This window comes from Pecten maximus, chromosome 5 (assembly GCF_902652985.1).
Source record: "Pecten maximus chromosome 5, xPecMax1.1, whole genome shotgun sequence".
NCBI lineage: Eukaryota > Metazoa > Mollusca > Bivalvia > Pectinida > Pectinidae > Pecten > Pecten maximus.
In genome coordinates, this window is record NC_047019.1 from 37,399,209 (window position 1) to 37,426,850 (window position 27,642).

Sequence of the window (27,642 nt, forward strand, 5' to 3'; positions counted from 1 at the left end):
TATATGTTGAAGTAATTGTTTATTATAGAATGTACATAAGCACAAATTCAAAAAGAAATTATACCTGTTTTATATTGTACTAGCCTACAAGCTTACAAACAACCATTACTATTATTCAAAATTATGTGATTGACTTTTAACATCAGATAACAGCTACCTGCTAGGGTCATTAACGATGGCATCATTTATATAGTGAATGAGTACTGTCTGATGTCCAAAGTTCACCACATCAAATAGTTAGCCCTAAATCATGTACAGATCTTACTTTAATTATGGCAATGGAAGTGCATTAAGAACTACATACTAGTATGTAATTGACTTTTAACAAATGATGTAATACAGGGAAGGTTTGTGTATATAGGTACAATAACTAAAGTAATATACTAATACTGAGATTTAATAGTGTGGAAACATTAACTAAACTACTCTACTACAAAAGTATCTTGCATTGAGGTCACTAAACAAACTAATCAAATGTCGTAATCTCTACTGTATTTATCCTGTAATAAGTCTGGTAATGAGCCGTGTCTATTGTAGTTCAGTAGAAACAATAAGTCTGGTAATGAGCTGTGTCTATTGTAGTTCAGTAGAAACAATAAGTCTGGTAATGAGCTGTGTCTATTGTAGTTCAGTAGAAACAATAAGTCTGGTAATGAGCTGTGTCTATTGTAGTTCAGTAGAAACAATAAGTCTGGTAATGAGCCGTGTCTATTGTAGTTCAGTAGAAACAATAAGTCTGGTAATGAGCCGTGTCTATTGTACTTCAGTAGAAACAATAAGTCTGGTAATGAGCCGTGTCTATTGTAGTTCAGTAGAAACAATAAGTCTGGTAATGAGCCGTGTCTATTGTAGTTCAGTAGAAACAATAAGTCTGGTAATGAGCCGTGTCTATTGTAGTTCAGTAGAAACAATAAGTCTGGTAATGAGCCGTGTCTATTGTAGTTCAGTAGAAACAATAAGTCTGGTAATGAGCCGTGTCTATTGTAGTTCAGTAGAAACAATAAGTCTGGTAATGAGCCGTGTCTATTGTAGTTCAGTAGAAACAATAAGTCTGGTAATGAGCCGTGTCTATTGTTGTTCAGTAGAAACAATAAGTCTAGTAATGAGCCTATCTATTGTAGTTCAGTAGAAACAATAAGTCTGGTAATGAGCCGTGTCACTTGTAGTTCAGTAGAAACAATAAATCTGGTAATGAGCCGTGTCTATTGTTGTTCAGTAGAAACAATAAGTCTGGTAATGAGCCGTGTCTATTGTAGTTCAGTAGAAACAATAAGTCTGGTAATGAGCCGTGTCTATTGTTGTTCAGTAGAAACAATAAGTCTGGTAATGAGCCGTGTCTATTGTAGTTCAGTAGAAACAATAAATCTGGTAATGAGCCGTGTCTATTGTTGTTCAGTAGAAACAATAAGTCTGGTAATGAGCCGTGTCTATTGTAGTTCAGTAGAAACAATAAGTCTGGTAATGAGCCGTGTCTATTGTTGTTCAGTAGAAACAATAAGTCTGGTAATGAGCCGTGTCTATTGTAGTTCAGTAGAAACAATAAGTCTGGTAATGAGCCGTGTCTATTGTACTTCAGTAGAAACAATAAGTCTGGTAATGAGCCGTGTCTATTGTAGTTCAGTAGAAACAATAAGTCTGGTTACGAGCCGTGTCTATTGTACTTCAGTACAAACAGTAACAGAAAGCTATTTCATTGTTATGCAATAAACACAATCCAATTTGGAGTCCAAAGTTGGTATGTGTTGGTCCTCTGGACTTATTAAAGGATAAATACCTACAATAGGAAATGTAAGGGTGAGGACATGAAACACTACAGGTGTTATGTTATTTACCTTGGTACCAAGTGTTTCCATTAGACATATGAACAGATAATTACACAATTGTCATGTACTAGGCAAAAACAAAAAACAAAAAAAACCCCATAATTTCCTTGTATACATGTAGATACTATACCAATGCTGTCTCAATGTCTATTAGTTTTGATATGTAAAACAAAATAATGTTTATATACAATGCCCGATTTAACATTTCTTTGTTTTTTTTTACATACATACCTTTTGATTTGGAAACAATTCAAAAATCACTTAAAAAATCTTTAACGATTTTTCTAACAGATTTGAAAATAATAATATATTTGCCATTCATGGTATATAAATTGTTCATATACTGAAAGGAAAAAGAAAAGCTATTAGAAATTGCCTGATTTACAGAAAATGAAAATATGTATAGAATGTAATACAATTGTAATATTAATGGTGTAATTGAAAACCACTTTCATTTAGTACCCTTGTCAAATTTCAGGTTGATTTGACCTCTTGCCAATAGAACATTTAGGGGACAAGTTGGACAGAAGGATCAGATGTAGGCCGAGTCCCCAAATAAACATTGCTCAGTTGGCATGGTCACTGGATGAGGAATGTAACAGTATACCAATGAGGAGGGTCAATACCTTGATCAATTCAATGAACAAAAGAGTCCGTGTTACCACTCCAGTTCATTGGGTGTGGCAACCATGATACTGATGGGGCCCAGAACACTTCATTTTGAGAGGGGTATCCTTGCATCAACTTGAAATTTGACAAGGTACTAATTAAATGTACTTGGATGAAATTTTCACAGACAACAGAGAGTGGTTCCCTATCTTTTAATTACACCATTATTACATTTTAAAACATCTTTTTATTTCCTGTAGTAAACCAGGCAATTTCTAATAGCACTTCCTTTTATTTTCAGTATATATTCAAATGTAATATGATATATCAAAATAGCAGTTAGCTAGGACAAATACCTAAACCAAAAGGTCATTTTTAATTCAATCTTGAAGCTGATAAAGCTGATTAAGGGAAAAAACAAACATATTGCTGCACATCTTATTTGTAGAAACCATAAAATTATTGCAAATTTAACTATAATAAATACATCAAATTATGATATATATATATCAAGTGACAATTAGAGTTGATATTAAATTGAAAATATTGTATTATATACACTTAATCAAAGCTCAAAAATCAGTAAGTCACCGGTTTTTTCTTTTTGAAAAATTAATTTGTAGAAAATATCTTCTACATGATCAGAAAGTTGTTAACAAGCAAATTGTGGCACATAAACAGTTTAATACTGATCACACCGGTTTTGACATGTTATTTTTGACATGATAAATTTCTCAACGATGCTGAACAATTAGGTCCGGCCAGTGTAACAGTAATATGTTGATAGATTGTGTGTACTGTGACCTCCTAAATTTCCCTGAACAAAGACATATAAACATCTTACATGCTACTTGTATTTAACTTGACCTTGATTGTTGTAGACATTTTTACATCTCACAATCTGCTTGACCATGGTGTCTTTAATTTCCCTGATCATCATCAAACATTCTAACATCACATACAGACAAGTTGTATGTATAGCATGGCCTCCTAAATGTCTCTTAAGGAACATCACATATATACACGTATGTGTGACATGGTTGTAACACCTGAACCTGTCTAAAAAACATCACATATAGACAGGTTGTGTGTGTAGCATGGCCTCCTGAATCTCACGGACCAATCGTGCGCGATTTAACATCTTATTCATGGCTTCACTGGACAAGTTCTGGGTGGAGTACCACACTGGGCTATCTGGGACACACGACCTCTCAGGGGTCAGGTAGAATGCATCATTACGGTTCTTTATACTTTCAGGACTGTAAAAAATAATAACAGGTGAATTGTAAATAAAGTATTATCTTTGTTAAATTCTTAATTAATTACTAGACAATGTCTATAAGACTTTGATGTTCCTGCAGGTGTCCAACACAAAACAGACAACCAGAAAGTGATCAATGTAGAACTTGGTGTTACAATACTAAAGTATGGTGAACCATTAATATGAACTTAATCTGTTGAGGGATTCTCAAGACATGGTCAAACTCAAATGACCTAGAGCATGGTGGATATGGGCAGCACTGCAGATATATGCCCCTAAAGTTCCTCCCTAAAATTGCAGGAGTACAAAAATACATATAATTCATCAACAGTTCTTATAATAAAATTCCTTAATTCATTACTAAATACTTATCAATTCACCTATATACATATATATAGTGTTACTACTAGTCACATGTACCAGTATTTCTAAATCAGATTAACAACATTAATTAGAGTTGAAAACTGAACTATCTGAATGTCCAGAATTAGCTCAATATCTATCTAGGTAATGACTTATGCTGTATGTTTTTTGTTTTCAAAATAGCCAGCTTGATTTATCACACTTATTAAACGATCAGATATCATACAGAAAGGAAGTGTATGTGATAGGGAAAAAAATCATAGTACAAAGTTTACTTACCACTTTGAGAGATAGAACTCGTATAACTTGACAGGACATCTGAGTGGGTTGTCTAGATTTTCAGCCTGTTCATACACAGGAACCTCCTCTTTCTGTTTCTTCTTTTGGTTCATGTCATCTAGAAAACAGATTTTAGTTATTTAGTATATCTGGCACTAAACCTAAACCAAAATATAAAGATTTTAGGTTAACAATGTAATTTGACCTTGGTGTGGATATTAACATTGTGATGCTGAAGTTACTAAGGAAAAGTTTTATCAAAGTAAATATGTGTTGCTAAAAAGATGACTTAATTATGACCTTATATTTTCTATGGAGATAACCTGATCATGATATCGGTGTAAATAAGGACCTCATCATGATCTCAGTGTTACCTAAGGACCTCATCATGATCTCGGTGTAACTAAGGACCTCATCATGATCTCAGTGTTACTAAGGACCTCATCATGGTCTCAGTGTAACTAAGGACCTCATCATGATCTCAGTGTAACTAAGGACCTCATCATGATCTCAGTGTAACTAAGGACCTCATCATGGTCTCAGTGTAACTAAGGACCTCATCATCATCTCGGTGTAACTAAAGGACCTCATCATGATCTCAGTGTAACTAAGGACCTCATCATGATCTCGGTGTAAATAAGGACCTCATCATGGTCTCGGTGTAACTAAGGACCTCATCATGATCTCAGAACTAGGACCCTCATCATGATCTCAGTGTTACCAAGGACCTCATCATGATCTCAGTGTAACTAAGGACCTCATCATGGTCTCAGTGTAACTAAGGACCTCATCATCATCTCGGTGTAACTAAAGACCTCATCATCATCTCGGTGTAACTAAAGACCTCATCATCATCTCGGTGTAAATAAGGACCTCATCATCATCTCAGTGTAACTAAGGACCTCATCATCATCTCAGTGTAACTAAAGACCTCATCATCATCTCAGTAATACTTATAACATCACTTAGTCTTTAGCTCAGTATTATGTAGATGATATTGACTTTATCTCAGAATTATGTAGAAAATTACTTATATGATAATCTTTGTCCCAGTGTCATGTAGATGACTCAGTCTTTTGCTCAGCATTATGACTTACTTGGGACTTTAGCTGGGTTAGGGCAGTAGTAGCGTAGGTAGACACTGCGACCAGTTGTGTTGTTTTTGCCGATTGGAGTTTTCTTCCAATGCTTCATGATATGTGTGAAGGAGAGTTTCATATGGTCGTCAACCTCCTTGAGCATGAAGTACTTTGTGTTGAAGAAGACAAGGGTGTTTAGGAGGACGTGTGGGGAGTGAGCCCCCAACTGTTTACACTCCCAAAGATGTTCCTCCTCTATACGACACACCAGTTGACCTGTTTAACAATCATAAATCTCAGAAATACATTCAGAAACCATTCTACTCAAAATATACAGAACTTTTGTGTGAAATCAAGCATTTAACCAAATTCAAATTAAAAACACAGGAGCCATTCTTAACACATTGTCCTTGATAAATACTACCTCCGTTTAATACTACAGAAGCAAGTTTAAGATATTGATCTGGAAAGAAAACTGACACACCGAAACAAAATTAAGCATCATATATAAAGTTTCTATTTTATGGGATATCATATATAATTTATTAAATATCAGTTAAATCTGTCCATGACAATACTAAAATAAAAACTCATTCCATTTTGACTTTATCTCAACAATATACTAAATTCCATGCATAAATTTAACACCTATAGCTAGTTTTCTAAAGTAAAATAGTGTAAAAACAATTTATGAACCTGATATTGAATTTTTTAATAAAACTAGAGCATCATTTCATAGTCCATGAGATACCATCTGGGGTGTGTGTATGTCGTTTAATTATGTACATTTCCCTCTATCCTTCCTATGGTATTAGGTTCCTACTTTTGTAAAATATTTCACAGTGTATTATAAACCTAGCTATTTGGACACACCAGTTGCCTGTGTATCTATGTTTTCACTAAAGTTGTTTACCTGCAGTGTTGATCTTGGGTTCATATCTGTTCAGGACTTCATTCAAGCATTCTGTGAATTTCTCATAATACATGTCTGTGAAGATGTTGTCAATCCTACTGTTCTCAAATAGGTACTGCTGAATACCTATAATAAACATCAAAGTACCATGTAAATATTCAACAATGCTGAATCCCTATAATAAACATCAAATTCAACAAAGCTGAATCCCTATAATAAACATCAAATTCAACAATGCTGAATCCCTATAATAAACATCAAAGTACCATGTAAATATTCAACAATACTGAATCCCTATGATAAACATCAAAGTACCATGTAAATATTCAACAACAACATATCTTAAAATAATCTTGAGATACATATACAGTCATCTACATGCACATGTGGTATTTTGATAAAGTATTTTGATAGAAACAGTATTCATTTTTCTTATTACAAAAGCTGTTCCTTAATAAATAACAGGCACATCTACCAATAGAACAGACTACTATCCTTTTGATAATATCTACATAGGATATAAAAGAGCTTACCTAGGCAAAGGTAGTAAATACTGTCTGGAGCATACTCATCTCCATTTGGTTTTCGCACCTCCTTCACAAACAAACACAGGGAATAGTTTAGTTCATCTGCAGAACACCCCATCATGTCTGTCTTGAAGAGTTTCAGTTTTCCAGAGCCATGTTTCGACACTTTCTCTAGCTGGGCATTTTTCAGTACTACCCAGTGTTTCCATGCATTGACACCATATGTATACTTGAGGTACATGTTGGCATCCAGTGGGATCTCTGGTACTTCCTGCTCGAGGGCCTGTTCTGTCTCCATCTTCTCTTCCTGCTCCAGGGGATGTACCACCTTTTGTCGCTTGCTCTTACGACTTGCTCGTGACCCTGACCTCTTTGGGCCACGACCTCGTGACCTTGTCTCCCTTGCTGGGATAATGTCCTCTTCTTCTTCCTCTTGAGGAGGAGGTGGTGGTGGTTCTGTAAATAAAATTATTGCAACATTGCCATTTACATTGTTAGATTATTTCTGAGGCAAGGAATGTCTATGTATGAAGACTGGAAAACTTACTGCAAACTAATAAAAAACATTTTTTGTTGATTTCAGTAAAGCTGCAGTGTACGTGTGAAGAAATACATATATTTTTTACTGGTGATAGTACACACTTGAAACTGATTTTCTGAAATAACTTGAACATTTTCATCCTTTTTCTAATCAGTTCCAGTGCATTCGTGTATACCCTACCAAGATATATTAGTAGTTTTCAACTAAGATATGCTGCTATTCCATTTTTTCATTTCCTGAAAATAATCTGAGAATATGTGCAAGTTTTCATAGATTGAGATAGTATTATGACGTAATAATTGATGAAGAAATTCTGAAATATAACAATATGAAATACATCCTCCTTTTAACCAATACATTTATTCTAAATCATTCAACAATGATGCAATCTACAACTTACATTACTGCATGTTTTGAATGATTAGGCAGATGTGAAATTTGATTTTCTTCACTTTTGTAAATATTTATCTACAGGTATACAGGTGTAGGTACACAGGTGTCATCATGCAAGTTTGATATCAACTCCATAAACAAACATACACAAATAAAGAGAAGCATGCATAAACAAAACTCAACTAGTCTTTGGTCAACTGTTCAACAAATTTTATTCATACAAACTGGCATGAATTTTCAAACAAAAACATAACAGAAATGACAGTAATGTCAGGTGATCAGTGAAACAGACATGTCAGCTTTTTTGTAGTTATGATCAATTAAGGCTGAGTTTAATGTTACTGAGTATTCAGACACAGAAGACTCTCCAAGACCATGAGAGTTGAGTATGATCAGGAGAATATAAGGTTCTCCAACAAAATACCATTACACTGTAATATACCTGTATATAACAGAGTTTTAGAAATACTTCAGAAATGCTTTTCTTTGGAATCCCTTTCTGCCACTGTCATTTCAAACAATCGTACCAACAACTTACAAGTTGGTTCTGGTTGAATCAGCAGGAAACTGATAGTATCAGGATAAACGAAGGATAAAAAAGCCAGAATGTGTTAATGAAGTATCATTAGCAATGAATATAAACTGTAACCTACCTTTAAGTGATAATTAAGTACTACAAGAGGCCCAAAAGCCCTACATCATTCACCAGGATATTTCAGAAACCTTGAGAAAATATACTAATTTAAATTTATTAAATACATTTTAATACATCTTGAGCTGTCTCTCCTAACAATTGTTTAATCCAAATGTGGACCAAATTCTGTCATTCTTAAAGAAGACAAAGTATTTTGAAAAATTTGCCATGTTTCCTATGTTGGGCCCCATCTAATCTTATCATTATTATCATCTCTCTAGTCCCATGGGAGTCACAACTTCATTTACACAACATTGGATCAATCTGCTTTGCTCAATAATTCTCCAAACCAAATTTTATTAAAAACCATAATGGCATTCAGAACAAGAAGCTTTCTAAAGAATTTACCTCTATTTCTTCTGTTGGGCCCACCCTACTTCCAAGTATATAACATTGGAACTCCTTTGGCCAACAATATGCTCCAGACAGGATTTCATCAAAATCCACCTAATCAGTTGAGACTAGTAATGATTTAGAGGATTTACCTCGGTCTATTTATCCTATAGGGCCCTGTCTCTTTGGCCCCAGAGGAGCCACACCCTCTGTTTAAGTAGCAATGGATCTCTTTTGTCCAATTAATCACCATACCAACTTTCATCAAAATCCATTCAGGTGTTCAAGACTATTAATAATTTAAATGAAAGTTTGATGGACAATGGACCAACACTGCACCATGGCATAAGCTCACAGATCCTATTGACCACATGAGCTAAAAATTTACCTACCTTAGCTTGATGATTGCCTAAACAATTAACAAGAGATCCCCAAGGAATCTTGGCGGTCACCATTGTATTTATTGGTAATGCTTATCTTTCCTGTACATTTCTCCTCTTTCCTCTAAATAATTATCTATTCTATCAATGTGTTGCATTGACACCCAAGATTATTTTTCACTTCGATCCATCCAAAAACTGAATATGCACATCTAGGGACAAAGAAGAACCTACAAAAACTTTACATAAATTCAAAGATCCACAGAGAAAAAGCAATAACAAACTTCAACAGTAAAAATACAAGATGGTCGCCTGTCAGCCATTTCTGTATTTAATCTAACTGAATTTGACAATGCACAACTGGGGAGCATGGGTAATCTACCATTAAAATTTGAGAAATATTCATGAAATAACTCATCGAAACAGCAAAACAAATTCCATATATCTAATTCAAGATGACCCTCTGTCAGCCATCTTGTCTTTCGATCAGTCTCACAATTACAAATGGAACCTACTGTAAATTTGAGAAAAGTCCTTGTGATACTTCTCAAGAAACGACCGCAATGAGGATTATTTACAGACAGATGAACGACCGACAAAAGGCAGTTTGTAAAAGCCCACCATCATCAAGCCCACCATCATCAAGCCCACCATCATCAAGCCCACCATCTGAATATGGTGGAACAGAAAGTGATTACTCAACAAAAATTATTGAAATGAACTGATGATTTATGTAATTGAACTTTTGACAATGTTTTGATGACATTTCTATTTGTAATAGAAAAAGAAAAATGTTGACCTTATCTATTCAATAATTATTCAGAATGAATGTCATGATATTCCAGAAACACTACTCTAAACCCTGATTAAGGGGTCTAATAATGTAAACCCTGATAAAGGGGTCTAATAGAGTAAACACTGATAAAGGGGTCTCATAATGTAAACCCTGATAAAGGAGTCACACAATGTAAACCCTGATAAAGGAGTCTCATAATGTAAACCCTGATAAAGGGGTCTAATAATGTAAACCCTGATAAAGGGGTCTCATAATGTAAACCCTGATAAAGGGGTCTAATAATGTAAACCCTGATAAAGGGGTCTCATAATGTAAACCCTGATAAAGGAGTCTCATAATGTAAACCCTGATAAAGGGGTATCATAATGTAAACCCTGATAAGGGGTCTCATAATGTAAACCCTGATAAAGGGGTCTAATAATGTAACCCTGATAAAGGGGTCTCATAATGTAAACCCTGATAAAGGGGTCTCATAATGTAAACCTTGATAAAGGGGTCTAATAATGTAAACCCTAATAAAGGGGTCTCATAATGTAAACCCTGATAAAGGGGTCTCATAATGTAAACCCTGATAAAGAGGTCTCATAATGTAAACCCTGATAAAGGAGTCACACAATGTAAACCCTGATAAAGGGGTCTCATAATGTAAACCCTGATAAAGGGGTCTAATAATGTAAACCCTGATAAGGGGTCTAATAATGTAAACCCTGATAAAGGGGTCTCATAATGTAAACCCTGATAAAGGGGTCTCATAATGTAAACCCTGATAAAGGGGTCTCATAATGTAAACCCTGATAAAGGGGTCTCATAATGTAAACCCTGATAAAGGGGTCTCATAATGTAAACCCTGATAAAGGGGTCTCATAATGTAAACCCTGATAAAGGGGTCTAATAATGTAAACCCTGATAAAGGGGTCTCATAATGTAAACCCTGATAAAGGGGTCTCATAATGTAAACCCTGATAAAGGGGTCTCATAATGTAAACCCTGATAAAGGGGTCTCATAATGTAAACCCTGATAAAGGGGTCTCATAATGTAAACCCTGATAAAGGGGTCTCATAATGTAAACCCTGATAAAGGGGTCTCATAATGTAAACCCTGATAAAGGGGTCTAATAATGTAAACCCTGATAAAGGGGTCTCATAATGTAAACCCTGATAAAGGGGTCTAATAATGTAAACCCTGATAAAGGGGTCTAATAATGTAAACCCTGATAAAGGGGTCTAATAATGTAAACCCTGATAAAGGGGTCTCATAATGTAAACCCTGATAAAGGGGTCTAATAATGTAAACCCTGATAAAGGGGTCTCATAATGTAAACCCTGATAAAGGGGTCTCATAATGTAAACCCTGATAAAGGGGTCTCATAATGTAAACCCTGATAAAGGGGTCTAATAATGTAAACCCTGATAAGGGGTCTCATAATGTAAACCCTGATAAAGGGGTCTCATAATGTAAACCCTGATAAAGGGGTCTCATAATGTAAACCCTGATAAAGGGGTCTCATAATGTAAACCCTGATAAAGGGTCTCATAATGTAACCCTGATAAAGGGGTCTAATAATGTAAACCCTGATAAAGGGGTCTAATAATGTAAACCCTGATAAAGGGGTCTCATAATGTAAACCCTGATAAAGGGGTCTCATAATGTAAACCCTGATAAAGGGGTCTAATAATGTAAACCCTGATAAAGGGGTCTAATAATGTAAACCCTGATAAAGGGGTCTCATAATGTAAACCCTGATAAAGGGGTCTCATAATGTAAACCCTGATAAAGGGGTCTCATAATGTAAACCCTGATAAAGGGGTCTAATAATGTAAACCCTGATAAAGGGGTCTAATAATGTAAACCCTGATAAAGGGGTCTCATAATGTAAACCCTGATAAAGGAGTCTCATAATGTAAACCCTGATAGAGCGGTCTAATAATGTAAACCCTGATAAAGGGCTCTAATAATGTTAACCCTGATAAAGGGGTCTAATAATGTAAACCCTGATAAAGGGGTCTCATAATGTAAACCCTGATAAAGGAGTCTCATAATGTAAACCCTGATAAGGGGGTCTCATAATGTAAACCCTGATAAAGGGGTCTAATAATGTAAACCCTGATAAAGGAGTCTAATAATGTAAAACCTGATAAAGGGGTCTTATAATGTAAACCCTGATAAAGCGGTCTCATAATGTCAAGTTGTCTTAGTCCTCCTAACTTATCAGACTAAATCTTCCTGTTTAACAAGCGATTGGCAGCTATAAAACACTTGTCCTTGGTGACATTGATCACACGTCCTATGTCTCTAAAATGGCGATTTAGTCCACTGCGTATTATAAACAGTGAATTTTTTTTGTAGGTTGATAGTCGTTCCTGTAATATGTCCTGGTCCTTCTTCCTTCGCGTAGCTTCCATGTAAAATCTCTCAAGGATAGATGCTAACATATCTGGTGTCACATTCGCCAAATCTAGCTCTATTCCATGGTCACAACACCAGTCTAACAACAAACAGTAAAATAGGAAGATACTTACATATTTCAATATAGAGAATAAATTTTCGTAACGCAAATCTCAATTTAAGATGCATGTGTATAGCAACTCCTCTGGTGAACTCTATTCTACCAATAACTAAGCTTGTATCAATGGCTGTGATATGTACTACATACTTTATAAACACTAATCTTAAAAGTATTACATATATCATGATTGACTGTATTTGATATCTAAAATGGAAATGTAATACAATTTAATTCAGTGTGGTCCATAGGCTGCTAAACACTGGTATTCTGATGTCTTTTTTGAGTACAGGATTATTTCATGTAATAAGTACACATCCATGAATATCAAAACATGTCAGAAATCTTTCTCTCTCTCCTATTCTACATAATATGATCTACAGATGAGTATACCTTTAACTAACTTCACAGTCCACTTTGTGGTATTTCTAGTGGCATTAGTGGAAATCTTTTTCTTCAAACCATTTTGAGTGGCATTGGTCGATATCTTTTTCTTCAAACTTAAGTTTCTCTGCTGTTTCTTCTCTACACCAGACTTTAACATGCCCTTTATAACTGCATTAGCTCTTTTGAACTGCAAGTCCTTCACAATGTTTATATCAGTACGTCCAATGTGCCACAAGTGTCGTTTTAGGCTGCTTCTAATGTTACAGAGGGAATGTTTCTGGTAACTTAAACGCTGACACTTTTCAGTATAGAATGACTCCAGAGCCTCTGCTAGATCAGCAGGGGGTATGACTGACAAGTCTTTGCAGACACCTATCCTTACACACCAATCTACAAACATATGTTGGTTGACATTAACATTCAGTTCATATACATTCCAATAGCATCAAGAGGCCCAAGAGACCTGTATTGCTCAACTATTCATTAATTTGAATAACTCTTCACCCCTACAGGGAAAGTATTGTCAGTATTTTTTAAAAGGTGTGATCTTTTAAACACTCAAGAATACTATGTATATGCATCATTACCTCAAGTCTTACTTTAGGTAAAATTGATTTTTAATATCATGATCTCATTATAATATGACCTCATGCTGTATTGTCTGGGAGAAATTTTAAGACGATACGCCATGGTGAGATGGAAACACATGATATAATAAGCTGAGCTTTTTTTAAATACACTTCATTAAGGTAGAGTTTATAAAACCTCTTAGAACTCTTAATTATTTCCAGTTCAGCTTCAAGTAATTCAAGTAAATTTTCCTTTAAATCTTTAACGTATTTTTTTTTGTAATTAAAATCTAACAGTGCGAAAAATGATAACATAGTACATGTACCTTTGAACATTTTGACACCCCACTTAGTACTGCGCCTTGTATTGATGGTCAAGGATCTGTGTAAGCTGTGTGACTGTTCAGCAGTGACATCCTGCTTCATAACTTCCACCATGTGTGTGAAGTGTCCAGTAGCTGACTGTTCTAGTATTTCTGTCTTGAAATAACTTTCTGTCTCATTTGTCTTAATGTCTGTCAATTGTCCAGGATCTTGATAATTATTATCATAAATCTCAAAGTTTGACCACCCTGTTGGATCACAATTTTCAATATCCTGGCTTCTGTACTCTAAACTTCCTTTCCGATCCTGCATATTAAGAATCATTTCATTGCGTAGGTTCTGCAGTAGTGGATGTATAGGTATAAGAGCATGGTTTGTCTCCGTAGGTACTGTAGGCTTTGGTACAAAGTGAGTCATTTCCTCCATCTCATTTTCTGAATTGTCTGAGGGGATCAGCATATAATTGTACTCTTCCTGCGTCACTTCTAGGTCAAGTACACAGTCGCTGCCCTGGTGAACTTCCATGTCAATGTCAGACATGGCAACATCAGATTCTCTCTGATTCTCATACACACCTTGAGCATTACATATCTGCTCTACTGTGTCCTTTCTATCAGAAGAGGAGTCTCCTGATGAATTCGAAAGCTCTTCCAAATATTCCCTATCTAGAATTTCAAAAGAATTCCTGGAAGTTTCCTCGGAGTCTTCAACTATAACATGTGTGACAAAGTTTCTTGGATCTTTTTGGAAGTCTTCGATTAAAATTTTAGAATCATTTCTTCTGGGTTCATAATCTTCCCTTTCAAATACATCTGGCCACTGACATCTTCGTAGACCAATATTACCGTCCTTTGTTTGACTACCAGTAATTCTTTTACCATCCATAACTGTTACCACAGGGAAAATATCTTTGGATAGGTTTGAGAAATTTTCAATATTTCCCAAGTTTTTTACCTTGGATGGCCTTGAATCAATCTTCTCCGCGCTTTTTCTCCTCAGACCTATACCTAGTAAGTTGGTAGTAAATTTGTATTAAAGAGCACTCATTTTCTCTTGAGAAGCAACATCCTTTGATTTTACTTCATGGTTCATAATGCTAATCTACATGTATACATTCAATATTAATACCAATTTTTGTTGAAAAAATAGTAAAAAATTGGAAATTTATAGTCAGTATGTGGTTTGACTTTTAAGAGACAGTTCCTTGATATGTTTTTCCTATGTCCCAGTCATATGAAGGAATGTAGGATTCAGAATCAAAGCTTTACACTTATTCTTATTCGTCAAATTTAAGGCCTTTCCATTTTTTTGCACATGGCTTACATGTTTGTGAAGAGGTCTTTTGAGAGATAAAAACAGGGCATCGAAAACGATACAAATCCCCTCGCGTGCTAACACATGAACTCTGACGCAAAATGGGGGGTGGGGTTATTGCAGGACATTGAAATAACATCAGCTGTCATTTGCACTGAACTGAAATAGACATGGATGGGCTTATTATCAGGAATGGGCTCATTGCCAGATAAATATGGTATATATTGTTATGCATTCAACAGTATCTGGTTACGCATGCTGGACCAATATATGAAGTTTGGTCAGGATCCATTCAAAAATGAAGTCGCAACAACGCTGACAAAGATTTTCTATAAATAGTAACGGTGACCTTGACCTTAACCTTGGCACCCTGAAACACGAACTTGTTTGAGGTATTGCCATGCTTGACCCATATATGAAGTTTGGTCAGGATCCGTTCAAAAATGAAGTCGCATTACAGCGCTGACAAAGATTTTCTATAAATAGTAATGGTGACATTGGCCTTGACCTTGGCGCCCTAAAACACGAACTCGTTCGAGGTATTCCCATGCTGGACCCATATATGAAGTTTGGTCAGGATCCATTCCAAAATGAAGTCGCAAGAGCGCTGACAAAGATTTTCTATAAATAGTAATGCTGACCTTGACCTTGGCACCCTGAAACACGATCTCGTTCGAGGTATTCCCATGCTGGACCCATATATGAAGTTTGGTCAGGATCCATTCAGAAATGAAGTTGCAAGAGTGCTGACAAAGATTTTCTATAAATAGTAACGGTGACCTTGACCTTGACCTTGGCACCCTGAAACATGAACTCGTTTGAGGTATTCCCATGCTGGACCCATATATGAAGTTTGGTCAGAATCCGTTCAAAAATGAAGTCGCAAGAGCGCTGACAAAAAGTGAACATACGTACATACGTACGTACGTACTTACTTACGTACTTACGTACGAACGGAACGCTATATCCCCTCCCCGACTTTCATCGCGAGGAGATAATAAGCTCAAATCCCACCTAAATGAAAAACTTTAAACATTGTATTAATTCCAACTAACAGTAATTTATAGAGAGAGGACACTCAGAATCTGATGACCATGCATAGTTATAGGCATATTCCAGGTTTGGTTACAACAAAAAATGTACTTATAGAGAATTAAAGCTCAACTGCCAGCTAAGCTCAACTGCCAGCTAACAAAATTTGGTTTGATAATTAACAAAGTCCAATTAACCGTCAAGTATAGGTTAAAATAATGATAGAAACCTTACATGGCTATAAAACAGGTTTGGTGATAATGATAGCACCTGCAATTATTTAACAACTTTGAGTTTTAATACCACAAATGTGCACGCCATAGCCACTGGAAAAATAACAGCTGTCTCACTTCATGACTCCATCAAACGTGAGATGATAACACCCCACCCCCATCTCCCCAAACCCTCTCACAAATACAATAAGAACTTAGTAGTTCAGATCTGCGACCAGAGCCCAGTCACAATATCCTGACTAAGGTTAACAGGATGCTTAGAAGTAATAATCAAGAGGAAGTAGTGACTAAAGTCTAATCAACACATTGGAGACGGCCAGTGAACAGTCAGTCCTTTCAGTAGGTGTATGTATATAAAGTTTAATTTAATGATGTTATTTTAAACAAATTTGGAGAATTGTTCCGGAATCACTACTATAATCAATTAATGTGTCTACTTGTTTTCATGGTAACCAAAGAAATATTAAAACTGAAACCTACTTTATAGCAGAAGCTACTAGTAGACCATTCGATTGATGTGTGTAGAAAGTTTGGTGAAATTATCTGAAAGAGTTTTGCAGATATGTTCTGGATTTTGAAACTGTTTCCTTGACACCAAAGAAATATCAAAACTGGTATCTCCTCCCTAACAGAAGGCACTACTAAAACTGGATTGATGAGGGTAGAAACTTTTCTGGAGTTATCTAGAACAGTTTTGGAGATATCCTCTGTTAATGCTGAAATTAGTGACTTTGACTATTTATTTCCATGGTAACCTTGAAAATATTGAAACTGAAAACTGCACTATAGCCAAAGGTACGACAACTTGATTGATGTGTGTTAAAATTTTATCTTGATCATGCTACATTGAAAGCATTCCCACACACACAGAGACGAAGGGACAAATAAATACCCTCCTTTACTACTAAGGGGTTAAATTAACAAATGACACAAATCAAATGTTGGCAATAAGTAATTATATCACATCATGATCCTTTGAAATCAAAGTCTCTCAAAGCTGCCTCTCACTTTTCAAGCAATACATGCAGGGTACATAAGCTACAGGAATACGATGTACTAAAGGTGCATGTGCATGTTTAGTTTCTCATGTCTACTATAACTACCATGTAAATCACTTTTGCCTACCTGTATTTACAGGTACTGGGTCTATGGAAGTCTCCAGGTCCAGCACAGGTTCAGAAGTCATCTCTGTTGCCATACGGAGCGCCATCTGCAGCATGTCTTCCCCGAACTCTCCGTTAGGTTGTCCAGCTGTGGGTGTGACTTCAGGGACAGCATCAGGGATAGGAGAGGCCGATGTGGACACCGTATTTCCATCAGCTGGTGGCAATTCTGTCACAGTGAGAGAGAAAAAAATCATATGCAATTGTTATTAGAATTCTTAAATGAAATAGATTTCTAATAAGGGACATCTGCATGAAGTCTGAGTTTGATCAGCCCAAGGGAACTTGAGTTATTGCATGGATACAGATTTTCCATTTATAGTAAGTGACTTTGACCTTTGGATTTCATTTCTGAAAAGCATTCCCAAGCAAGCACTTGTAATAAGGGAGATTTGCATGGAATTTGAGTTAGATCAGCCCAAGAGGACTTCAGTTATCGCACGGAAACCTCTGTGCAGAAGCTTCCACCGACATAGACAGCGGAGACTAGTGATACCTGTATGTCGCCTGCTTTTTGACACAAAAATCAACCAACCAAAATATACTTTTAGGAATGAGTTCATAAACTTGTTCCAATATTAATTTTTAGAACCAAATACATTATAGTGTATGTTCAATGTTGAATAGTCAAAATGTCAAAACCTTGCTTGAAACTATTGAAAATGACAGGCAGCATATGGCACATCTGTATAATCGGTTCATGGATAGCTTCAAAGAAATTGTGTCTTAAGCTAGTTTCAGAATATATTGGTCCAACAGAGTTCAATATCAGTAGGCCATACTAACTAGCTGGAGGTAAAATATCCTCATTGTCAGATTCTGACTCCGAGTCAGGATCGGCCACTGCCACTGCCTCAGCCATCATCAGAAGCTCAGCTTCCAAGGGGTCAGAAGGAATTCTCTCCTGGATTTCCTGCTCACAAAAAAAGTTTAATCATCATTGTGCCTCGTGGAAAATATTTTCTATGACATTACATTCTATCTGTCCTATCATTCTATGGTAAGTTAAAGCGATGCTACAATCAATATTCCATTCTCAATGGACAATGAAGCTTATGACTTCTAAGAAAGGTATAAAAGTAATATTTCAGTCATATTTGTTCCTCTCATTTTACCGATCTTCCATATATATGCATTATTCTTAATTCCATTTTTCAAAGTACAAGTGAATATTTTCAATGTTTTGAAGATCATACAACAATGAGCTATAAATAATCAATTTAGACCAAATATGGTTTGGAAATGTGCTGTGTAAAACAAAGGTAAATATCAGGTAAAACAGATTATATCATGGAATTAGTACATCTAAGTCCATGGTTATATGAAACAGTTTATAATTGATTCCCAAGGAATAAATGACACGATATGACTGTCTTTATACTAGTGACACTGTACCATCAAAGTCAAAATTCACCTGTCTGACAGAGAAATGCTTAGAAGTATGAGTAATTATGAATAATTTTAAAGTGTCAATGTGACATGAAACCCAAGTCACATTAAATTACTGAGTTTGCTCCAGAAATTCCACACTACATTGACATGTAAATTTCTCTATATAACAATCAGGATCCCAACCGTTGCAGTCGTTATACTGGCAGGGGTACTCACCTTTATGTGTTTAAAGATGCTGCTGGCAGACTTCTTGGTAGTTGGGATGAAGCAAGGAATAGGAATTGGCACAGGGATGGGGAAGGGGTACAGGTGTGTACTGAGTATACATCATCATGGGTACAGGGATGAAGTAAGGGATGGGCACTGGTACCAGACACTGCTTAGGTGAGCTGTCACCCTCTACAACATAAAACAACGACTTTTAATTTTAAGTTTTAATTTAATTTCATCTGTATGTTTAATCAAGGATAAACAAAAGAGTGTATTCTTCTAAATCAGATTCTGAGATTCTGTCATTTCCATTTTCTTTTAAATGGACACACCTTTTGTTCCTGAGAATGACCATAAACAAGAATAGCAAGGCCAAACTATTTGGTCAAAGTAGTGTCTGATTTAGGCAGAGAGCATTCTATATATTTGTGCTCATTGAAAAGGTAAATATATGTTAAGTATCATACATTTCAAACCATCTGTCTGGGACTCCTTGGTGTGTGTGTGTCTACAGGATGTACATTGGTCTGGACTATAACTAACCTGTCAGTGTCCCTCTGGTCTGTGTGTGGGTCCTACAGGATGTACCTTGGTCTGGACTATAACTAACCTGTCTGTGTCTCCTTGGTCTGTGTGTGGGTCCTACAGGATGTACCTTGGTCTGGACTATAACTTACCTGTCAGTGTGTCCTTGGTCTGTGTGTGGGGCCTACGGTCTGGACTATAACTAACCTGTCTGTGTCTCCTTGGTCTGTGTGTGGGTCCTACAGGATGTACCTTGGTCTGGACTATAACTTACCTGTCAGTGTGTCCTTGGTCTGGGTGTGGGTCCTACAGGATGTACCTTGGTCTGGACTATAACTTACCTGTCAGTGTGTCCTTGGTCTGTGTGTGGGGCCTACAGGATGTACCTTGGTCTGGACTATAACATACCTGTCTGTGTCTCCTTGGTCTGTGTGTGGGGCCTACAGGATGTACCTTGGTCTGGACTATAACTTACCTGTCAGTGTGTCCTTGGTCTGTGTGTGGGTCCTACAGGATGTACCTTGGTCTGGACTATAACTTACCTGTCAGTGTGTCCTTGGTCTGTGTGTGGGTCCTACAGGATGTACCTTGGTCTGGACTATAACATACCTGTCTGTGTCTCCTTGGTCTGGGTGTGGGTCCTACAGGATGTACCTTGGTCTGGACTATAACTTACCTGTCAGTGTGTCCTTGGTCTGTGTGTGGGGCCTACAGTCTGGACTATAACTAACCTGTCTGTGTCTCCTTGGTCTGTGTGTGAGGCCTACAGGATGTGGCCTTTGTCTGTACAAAAGGTTTACACAGGAGTGACTTGTTCTTGACGGTCTTTGGTGGTGGAGGCTGAATAATGATCTGTTGTGGTGGTGTCTGCATGGCTGTAGTTGTCACAGATGCCTGTTGAGGTAAAAAAAATTATGGGGGAATGAAAACAATCAATGTGATATATTGGAAAACCTGAAGCACCATGAATAAACAAACAGATGTACAAAGTTCATCAGGTTTATTTTTTAATATAACCCCTGAAGGAAAATCTATTTGTATTCTAAACAGACCACTGTTTGAACTAGATCTTGAAACACAATTGAAATAGCTTTAATTGAGTCTACATCATTGCTTCTGCTAGTGTTTACAATTTTTATAAATACAACCTCCGGATTTCTGTGAGTTAACAAGTAACCAAATAGTCACAAGTATTTGATATGATACCAACCCTAGGCCGAGTCTGACTGTTGACAAGGGTTTAAAAGTTACCCAACAGTCATATATATTTGATATGATACCAACCCTAGGCAGAGTCTGACTGTTGACAAGGGTTTAAAAGTTACCCAATAGTCACAAGTATTTGATATGATACCAACCCTAGGCTGGGTCTGACTGTTGACAAGGGTTGGCATCTGAGAGTTCCTCATAATTGGTTGTTGTGGACCTGTAACATAAAGCATGATAAAATCACTTTTAAACAATAATTACATTACATCATTTGCATATTAGATTATAAGTTTATTACTGATGCAATATGATAAGGTCCTTAAGGTAATTTTACAATTCAGATTAAATCTAATATCAAAATGTTTGATCACTGTAATTATACAGATTAATTAAAATAAACTCTGAAATATCCAATGATTAATACCATGGTAATATCTTGTTCCTAATAATGTAATGTAATCATATAGAATAAACAGCATCAATTTTCTCGTGTTTAGTTTTCACTGAAGTATTGATCTGCAGTAATCTGATGGCTTTCGATGCCAGTTTTCGGGTACAGTACAGTACAGGATGATCTTCTGCTGAAGAACATATAATGATCTGATAAAATTATCTCCATGGTGTATCTGTCAAAAACTTTTTTTCACAGCTTGTTGGATTCCCTAATACATATAAAATGTAGCAATATTTCAGTTTCATGCTTATACGAATTGGACTCTCTGGATATTTGACCTCTTTGTGGATCTACAAAAGCCTGGCACAAAGTCTAGTAGGCATGTGTATCTATAACAGTAATGGGAAACACTTGGAAGATACAAATACTTAATATTAGCTTTGAACTTAGATGAAAGCTAAAAAAACAACCTGTGTCAACCAACAGTAGTATATATATCATACCTTACCAACATTTTATTTACAGTATACATATGAAACATGTAGCACATTTTATCTCCCATCAAACTACATTATATTAAGTGTGACAGCTGAAATTACACAACAAAAACATGCATTCAAATACACCAAGCTGCAGTACGTACTGTGCCCTTTCACCTAGAGTTAGATCTGTGGGGACCATATTGATATACAACACTACATATCTGAGCAACCTATCTCTGTTTACATGAATTCCTGCCCCATCCTGAAATAATTCTGTATCAGTTCACCCATTATGAAATTTTAAATCTGAATTTACATATTTAACTGAATATATTATGTGTCTCCTAAGTAGTTCTGATATACAGCATTTTATTATAATTAATGACATTAAAAAATAAAACTTTATTCTTGAACTTTGGAGTATCAAAAGTGTCATGTATACACCAGATTTTAGAAGTAAGACTTTAAAACAGAAATAAAGTCAATTTATTGTTTACTCAAAGATATTTAGAGCTTAGATGGAAGAGGGTTTTAGAAATGTGATGAACATAAAAAGCAATTCAATTTTGAGCAGGAAATTACTGAAGCAGCATTTCTAAGTGTCCTCAGACTAGTATACTTTTATTAATATGGAATATGTTCCTAAGGTTCTAGGCATCTTAAAGCCAACCTTTGTCTACATTTCTTCACAGACCACAGACAAATAATTGAAGTAATGATCAACAAATTTCTTAATCCAAATTGCATTAAATTATAGAATTAAGACACATTTCAATTGTCATCTTACAGATTTTAAAATCTAATATAAAAAATAAATAGCATTTAATTCACTTGAATTGTATGCAAATTAGGATTAAAATCAATTGACTTTGCTACTCTGTATAACAAAATAAAGCATCGGAGTTGGAGATCTTGGAATGGACCCTATAATTTATGGATTATCAGAAAGAATATTCCTTAGAGTATTTAATTTCCTTTGACAGCAAATTGAGTTAAGTCTGCAAGGCATATAAAGTAAAAGCAACACACAGATAATTCTAAAGCACATTTAAATATGGAGATTAAGCAAAGGTAAGTAGACTAAATTTAATCTTGTTCCAAAAAATACTGTAACATTATACTTATGACTATCCTATACAAGGAAATCAGTGTCCATTGTAAAGATACATGAATGAACAAAGTGGAATCTAGAGATACAAAATCATTTATTAGTTCTCTTGTTCCTAATGAATATGTTTAAGAGTTTCATTTAATAAAATTGATCAGAATCCATGTGCATGCCTGTCATGCAAAAGTGTATATCATATGAGATTGATCCCAAAATTAAAATGCAACATCAGTTGAATGGTTACAAATGATAAACAATCGAGTTGTTTGCCACATTTAATTAAGTGAACTCTATTAGTAACATTTTAAAAGTAATTTGTAAAATAACTTTAAATTAAAAATGACCTAAAGTATAAAAAATATATAGATATATATAGTTTTAGATATAGATTGTTAAAATATATAATTGGAAACAAGATGAAGTATTCTGTATAATATTAAAAAGTGCATGCGTTTTGCAAATAAAATACCTCGTAACAATGGGGCATTGTTTTTTTTAGCCTGGGTCTTGCTTGCATCTGCAGCAAGATATACATATATATTTACACTATCATTAGTTGATGTCATTAAAAATCTTCAATAATACAATAACGTTTAATAACCCTTTTGCTATATATCACTGGGATAAGATCTACAACAGGTTTAGTAGATAATTATGTAGATAACTTACTTTTAGTAACATACTGGTATGTTATAGGAATTGTTCTGTTACAAATTCATTAAAATAAGATAGAAAAATCCTAACTTCTCCACAAACCTGTAAAATGCAGTTTTGTAATTTGAGAATCTGAGAATACATAACACGTTATTTTTAAGGTAGGCAGGATAACAAATGGAGTTCTGGTAATGCTACAGATAACAAGTTTTCTAAACAATTACCATAACATATGACATGTATTTACCTGTGTTTTGTGATGCCAAGGAAACCACATTGGAGATGACTGGTACATGAGCCTGTTTCTGCGGCCCAGTGTTCGCTAAAATATATATACAGAATACAAATATATATACATTGTATCAAGAGCTGTTTCATAAGTAAAGTCCATGAAGGCATCTTGGGCCCAATACATGCTAAGTTACTTCTGACACCACCTTCCATTATAAGTGCCAAGATGTTCTCACTTTTTAGGCAAGCATTCCACAATCTTATCGAGTGTGATAAAAACAACCACAATGAACTTGATTTCATTGTTTTTCTCTGTGTTATAATTAGAGGTAGAACAAACTTTCATTGATTAATACATACTGAATTCTATATGAACCATGACTGAGTTCAACCATTCAAGACAGAGTACATGTAAATGTAAATACTAAACTGAGATGGATGATTACATAGCTACATCAATAATCTTTTGTTGTCACAGTATTTTCAATATCACTTAAATTAACGAATGAACATTATATCAAATTTTGAATTCATTGAGAATATTCTGCACATTCTTCCTCTTACTGATTTATAAGTTATAGTATGAAGTTTTGAAATATGTTTTCTTTTCATGTAGAGGATACAATAAAATAAATGTCATGTTTAAGAATCAATGCCTTTTTGGCTTTACCAGATATAATTAAAAGTACTTTTTCTTGTATACCTCTTGAGGATACTCTAGTTGGTGTGTTTTTAGTAGTGGTCCTTGCTGTCGTCGTTTTCTGGTTCTGTGGTGCAGTGTTGATTATAGGTGTCTGAGATTTATTGGTGCCTCCTGCAAACTGAGATTGGAATGTCATAACACACTGGTAGGAACAAAAGTTTCTAACAGATGCATCACTCATTGTGAGATGGTATTGAGCAGGTACAAACTTCCTACACTGGTCACAAACCACTGCTTGATTGGACGTCGCCTGTAGGTTGACACGGTATAATGAGAGACAGTTGAGTGAACAGAACAGCTGATATTTATTATTGGCATCCACACGCTCTATCATATCAAAGTTGCTCTTCTTACAGTTACACCAGGCACAAGATACAACTTTTTTGTTCAAAGTTTTGAATGTGTTCACACACATGAAGCTACAGAAACGTTTCTGCTGGCCTTCAAACTGTATGTACTGTGGTGCCATGCCCTCGTTGTAGCAGTAAACACCACAATTGTCACAAGTATTCATTGTTAGCTTGTTGGCATATTGGAAAGCTGAGAAGCATGGATCACTACACAGTCGGTTCATCTTCCCTTCAAGTTTAATCTCATGCTTCACAGGTCCTGTTTTCCTACAAACAGCACATTGGAAGTTCCCTTTAGGGGGTACCTGTGACTTCTGAGGACGGTCAATGCCAACAATCTCAACATCTCCATTAGCTTTCTCCTCATACTTCTGCAAACAACCCTGGCTACAAAAGTCCTTGAACAAAGCATCTTTCCCAACCGGTGCCACAAAAGCATCAGCTATTTTAGTAACATCCTTCTGACAAAATTCACAAAGTTTCTGTCTCTTTTTGAATTCATTATAACATGGACCTGAACAAAACTGTTTGACGTTGTTTTCAACTCGAGCACAGAATTTAGCCTTAGATGCCTGTGGAACAGTTTGACCACAATAGTTACAAGCAGCATTCAGTCCTGACTGAAACTTTCCCAGGCAGTCCTCACCACAGAAGTCCATACACTGCCAGTTGAGGAAAGGCTTGGATGTTTTCACATTCATCAGCTGACATATGGAGCATGTCTTGTATCTCTCTTGAGATGGAGGAGGCACAGTTGGAGGTTGGGCTTGAGCAGGGCTCTCTGGCTTTTTTGTCACCTGACTGTCAGTGGATGCACGCAGAAACATGGTGGGGTTGGCACGGAACTGTTTGAAGCAAATATCATCACACAGATGCTTGATGTCTCCATTCCTCACAATGTTATATTTACATTTACCAATCTGTAAAAGAAAATGTTGCATTAATTAGAACATTTAACTGTATTCATAACAGTCAAAAGAGGTGATGGCAAATCTTCAAATATTTAGCACCACATTTTGAGTGGTACAACAAATAAATGCATAAGGGACTCACTAGAGTCAGGTGAGTAATTGAACCTGGGGGAAAGGTATAAATTGTATTAGATATCCATCAGACTTTGCACCCATAACCAAATAAAAGATTAATAAAACATATCTCAATCAGAGATACACAACTATATAATACACAATATGACCAACTTCATGAAATAATAGATATTTATAAGGCAGTCCACCAAGTTAGCTTAATTAATGCATTATATAAATTTTCAATTAATTTTCATTATCATATATGTGCGCTATATTGATTTTATAAAAGTATACACTTACAATGCAATGAAATGGGGGGATGTGGAGAGGGTAGGGGAGGGGGGGGGGGGGGGGGGGGCATACTCCCAGAACAGGAAAGGATATATATAAAAGATTGTGATCTCTAAAAAAATAATTCAGGGCTCACAATAACTATTAATAACTATTAACCAATACATTCTCAATAGTTGAGACAATACATCAGACTTGAAGTTACTGAACTGATATGCTGGAAATATTGCTTGTAAGTTATAAACCATATGCTCATAGCTGGGTAATTCAAACCGTGTTTCCTGTGCCTACCTTCTGACAGACTATACAGGTCTGAGTTTTGGATGTGCTCTTCAGTTTTCCCTCCCCACTTTTGGGTTCTTGTTTGATGTCCTTGGAAACTGAATATTAGAGCAAAGTTCATAAATTAAATAAGAGAATGTCATTCTTAAAGATTGAGTTAATATATATAAACCAACATTTTTTTCTACAATCATTCTGAAATTGTTCAGTACTGATAGTATTATGCACCAATCAAAACCTTACCATGCTGTAACTTTTAGCAACTTATTTTTTTATTTGTTTTTGTTGAATAACTTTTTATCATTTTTAAAAAATCTTGATCATACCAGTTTCTTCCTTGATTTTAGTATCCTGGTCCACCTTCTCATCTTTCTTATCATCAAACTGCAAAATGTAAGTAAAACATGAATAAAAAATAGTACTTTTGTATAACCATTGTAATGTACATACACATTAGATTCCTAGTTTTGAATATCTCCTATAAAAGCAATTTGAAAAATATAAAATGTGGTGAATTGTGACATATAGGTAACTGTAACTGGTAGCACTCCATTGTTACCACCACAAACAATACTGATAATATTAAAGTTAAATAACTGACATAGTACTGATTAACCTCCTTTCAGTAACTCACATTTTGTTCTGGCATGTCCACCCCTCCACTGACCGAGGCAATCTGTAGACACATTTCTCCATTTTCCACCACAGACTTATCATCCTTCTTCTCATCTTTCACTTTCACATTTTTATCTTTGGGCTTTTCTTCCTCATCAGATTGAATATCAATTATTTTAACATCATCATCATCATCCTCTTCTGTAGATTTGGTACCTTTCAGGTTTTCTCTTGGTTCAGATTTTACTTTTCGTAATTCCGCTTCACTTTCATTTTGTTTGTCCTCATCCTGTTTCATTTCAATATCATCATCAGTATCTTTGAGATCTTCAGTGTCTTTCTGGGCATCCTTTTTGTTATCATCCAGCTGCTTTACCCCTTCATTTGTGACTATCATTTCAACATCCTCATCTTTCTTGCCTTCATCTGCATCAGTAGCCTTTTCACAATCTTCTTCCTTCTGAGAGGAATTTTGGTCCACCTCCATCACCTCAGCATCATCTGACATCTCTGCATTTCCAGTAACAGAGCCGATCTGTAGCATCATATCCCCAGGAGAACCCTGGCCTTCATCCCTTCGTGGAATCATCAGATTTGTTTTCATCACTATCATTACTTTCAGCATTATCTTCCATTTCAATACCTTCATTG

The 27,642-nt window shown here is 35.7% G+C and overlaps 2 protein-coding genes across 2 annotated transcripts; both read right to left on the reverse strand.

Moving 5' to 3' along the window:
- On the reverse strand, positions 1-27,642 carry LOC117327956 (zinc finger MYM-type protein 4-like). The gene is given in 17 exon segments (XM_033885218.1): positions 1-3,691; positions 4,336-4,453; positions 5,433-5,690; positions 6,328-6,453; positions 6,861-7,310; positions 17,480-17,686; positions 18,304-18,430; positions 19,126-19,212; positions 19,214-19,308; positions 20,376-20,538; positions 21,003-21,070; positions 23,307-23,354; positions 23,739-23,813; positions 24,426-25,695; positions 26,386-26,474; positions 26,703-26,760; positions 27,011-27,642. Coding segments are annotated over 17 exon segments (4,059 nt in total). The 5' UTR covers positions 27,641-27,642; the 3' UTR covers positions 1-3,501.
- Positions 11,991-14,835, reverse strand: LOC117327957. Its single transcript, XM_033885219.1, has 3 exons — positions 13,778-14,835; positions 12,889-13,272; positions 11,991-12,477 (listed from the first exon to the last, which is right to left on the reverse strand). The coding sequence occupies exons 1-3, from the start codon at positions 14,658-14,660 to the stop codon at positions 12,206-12,208; spliced, it is 1,539 nt and encodes a 512-aa protein (XP_033741110.1). The 5' UTR covers positions 14,661-14,835; the 3' UTR covers positions 11,991-12,205.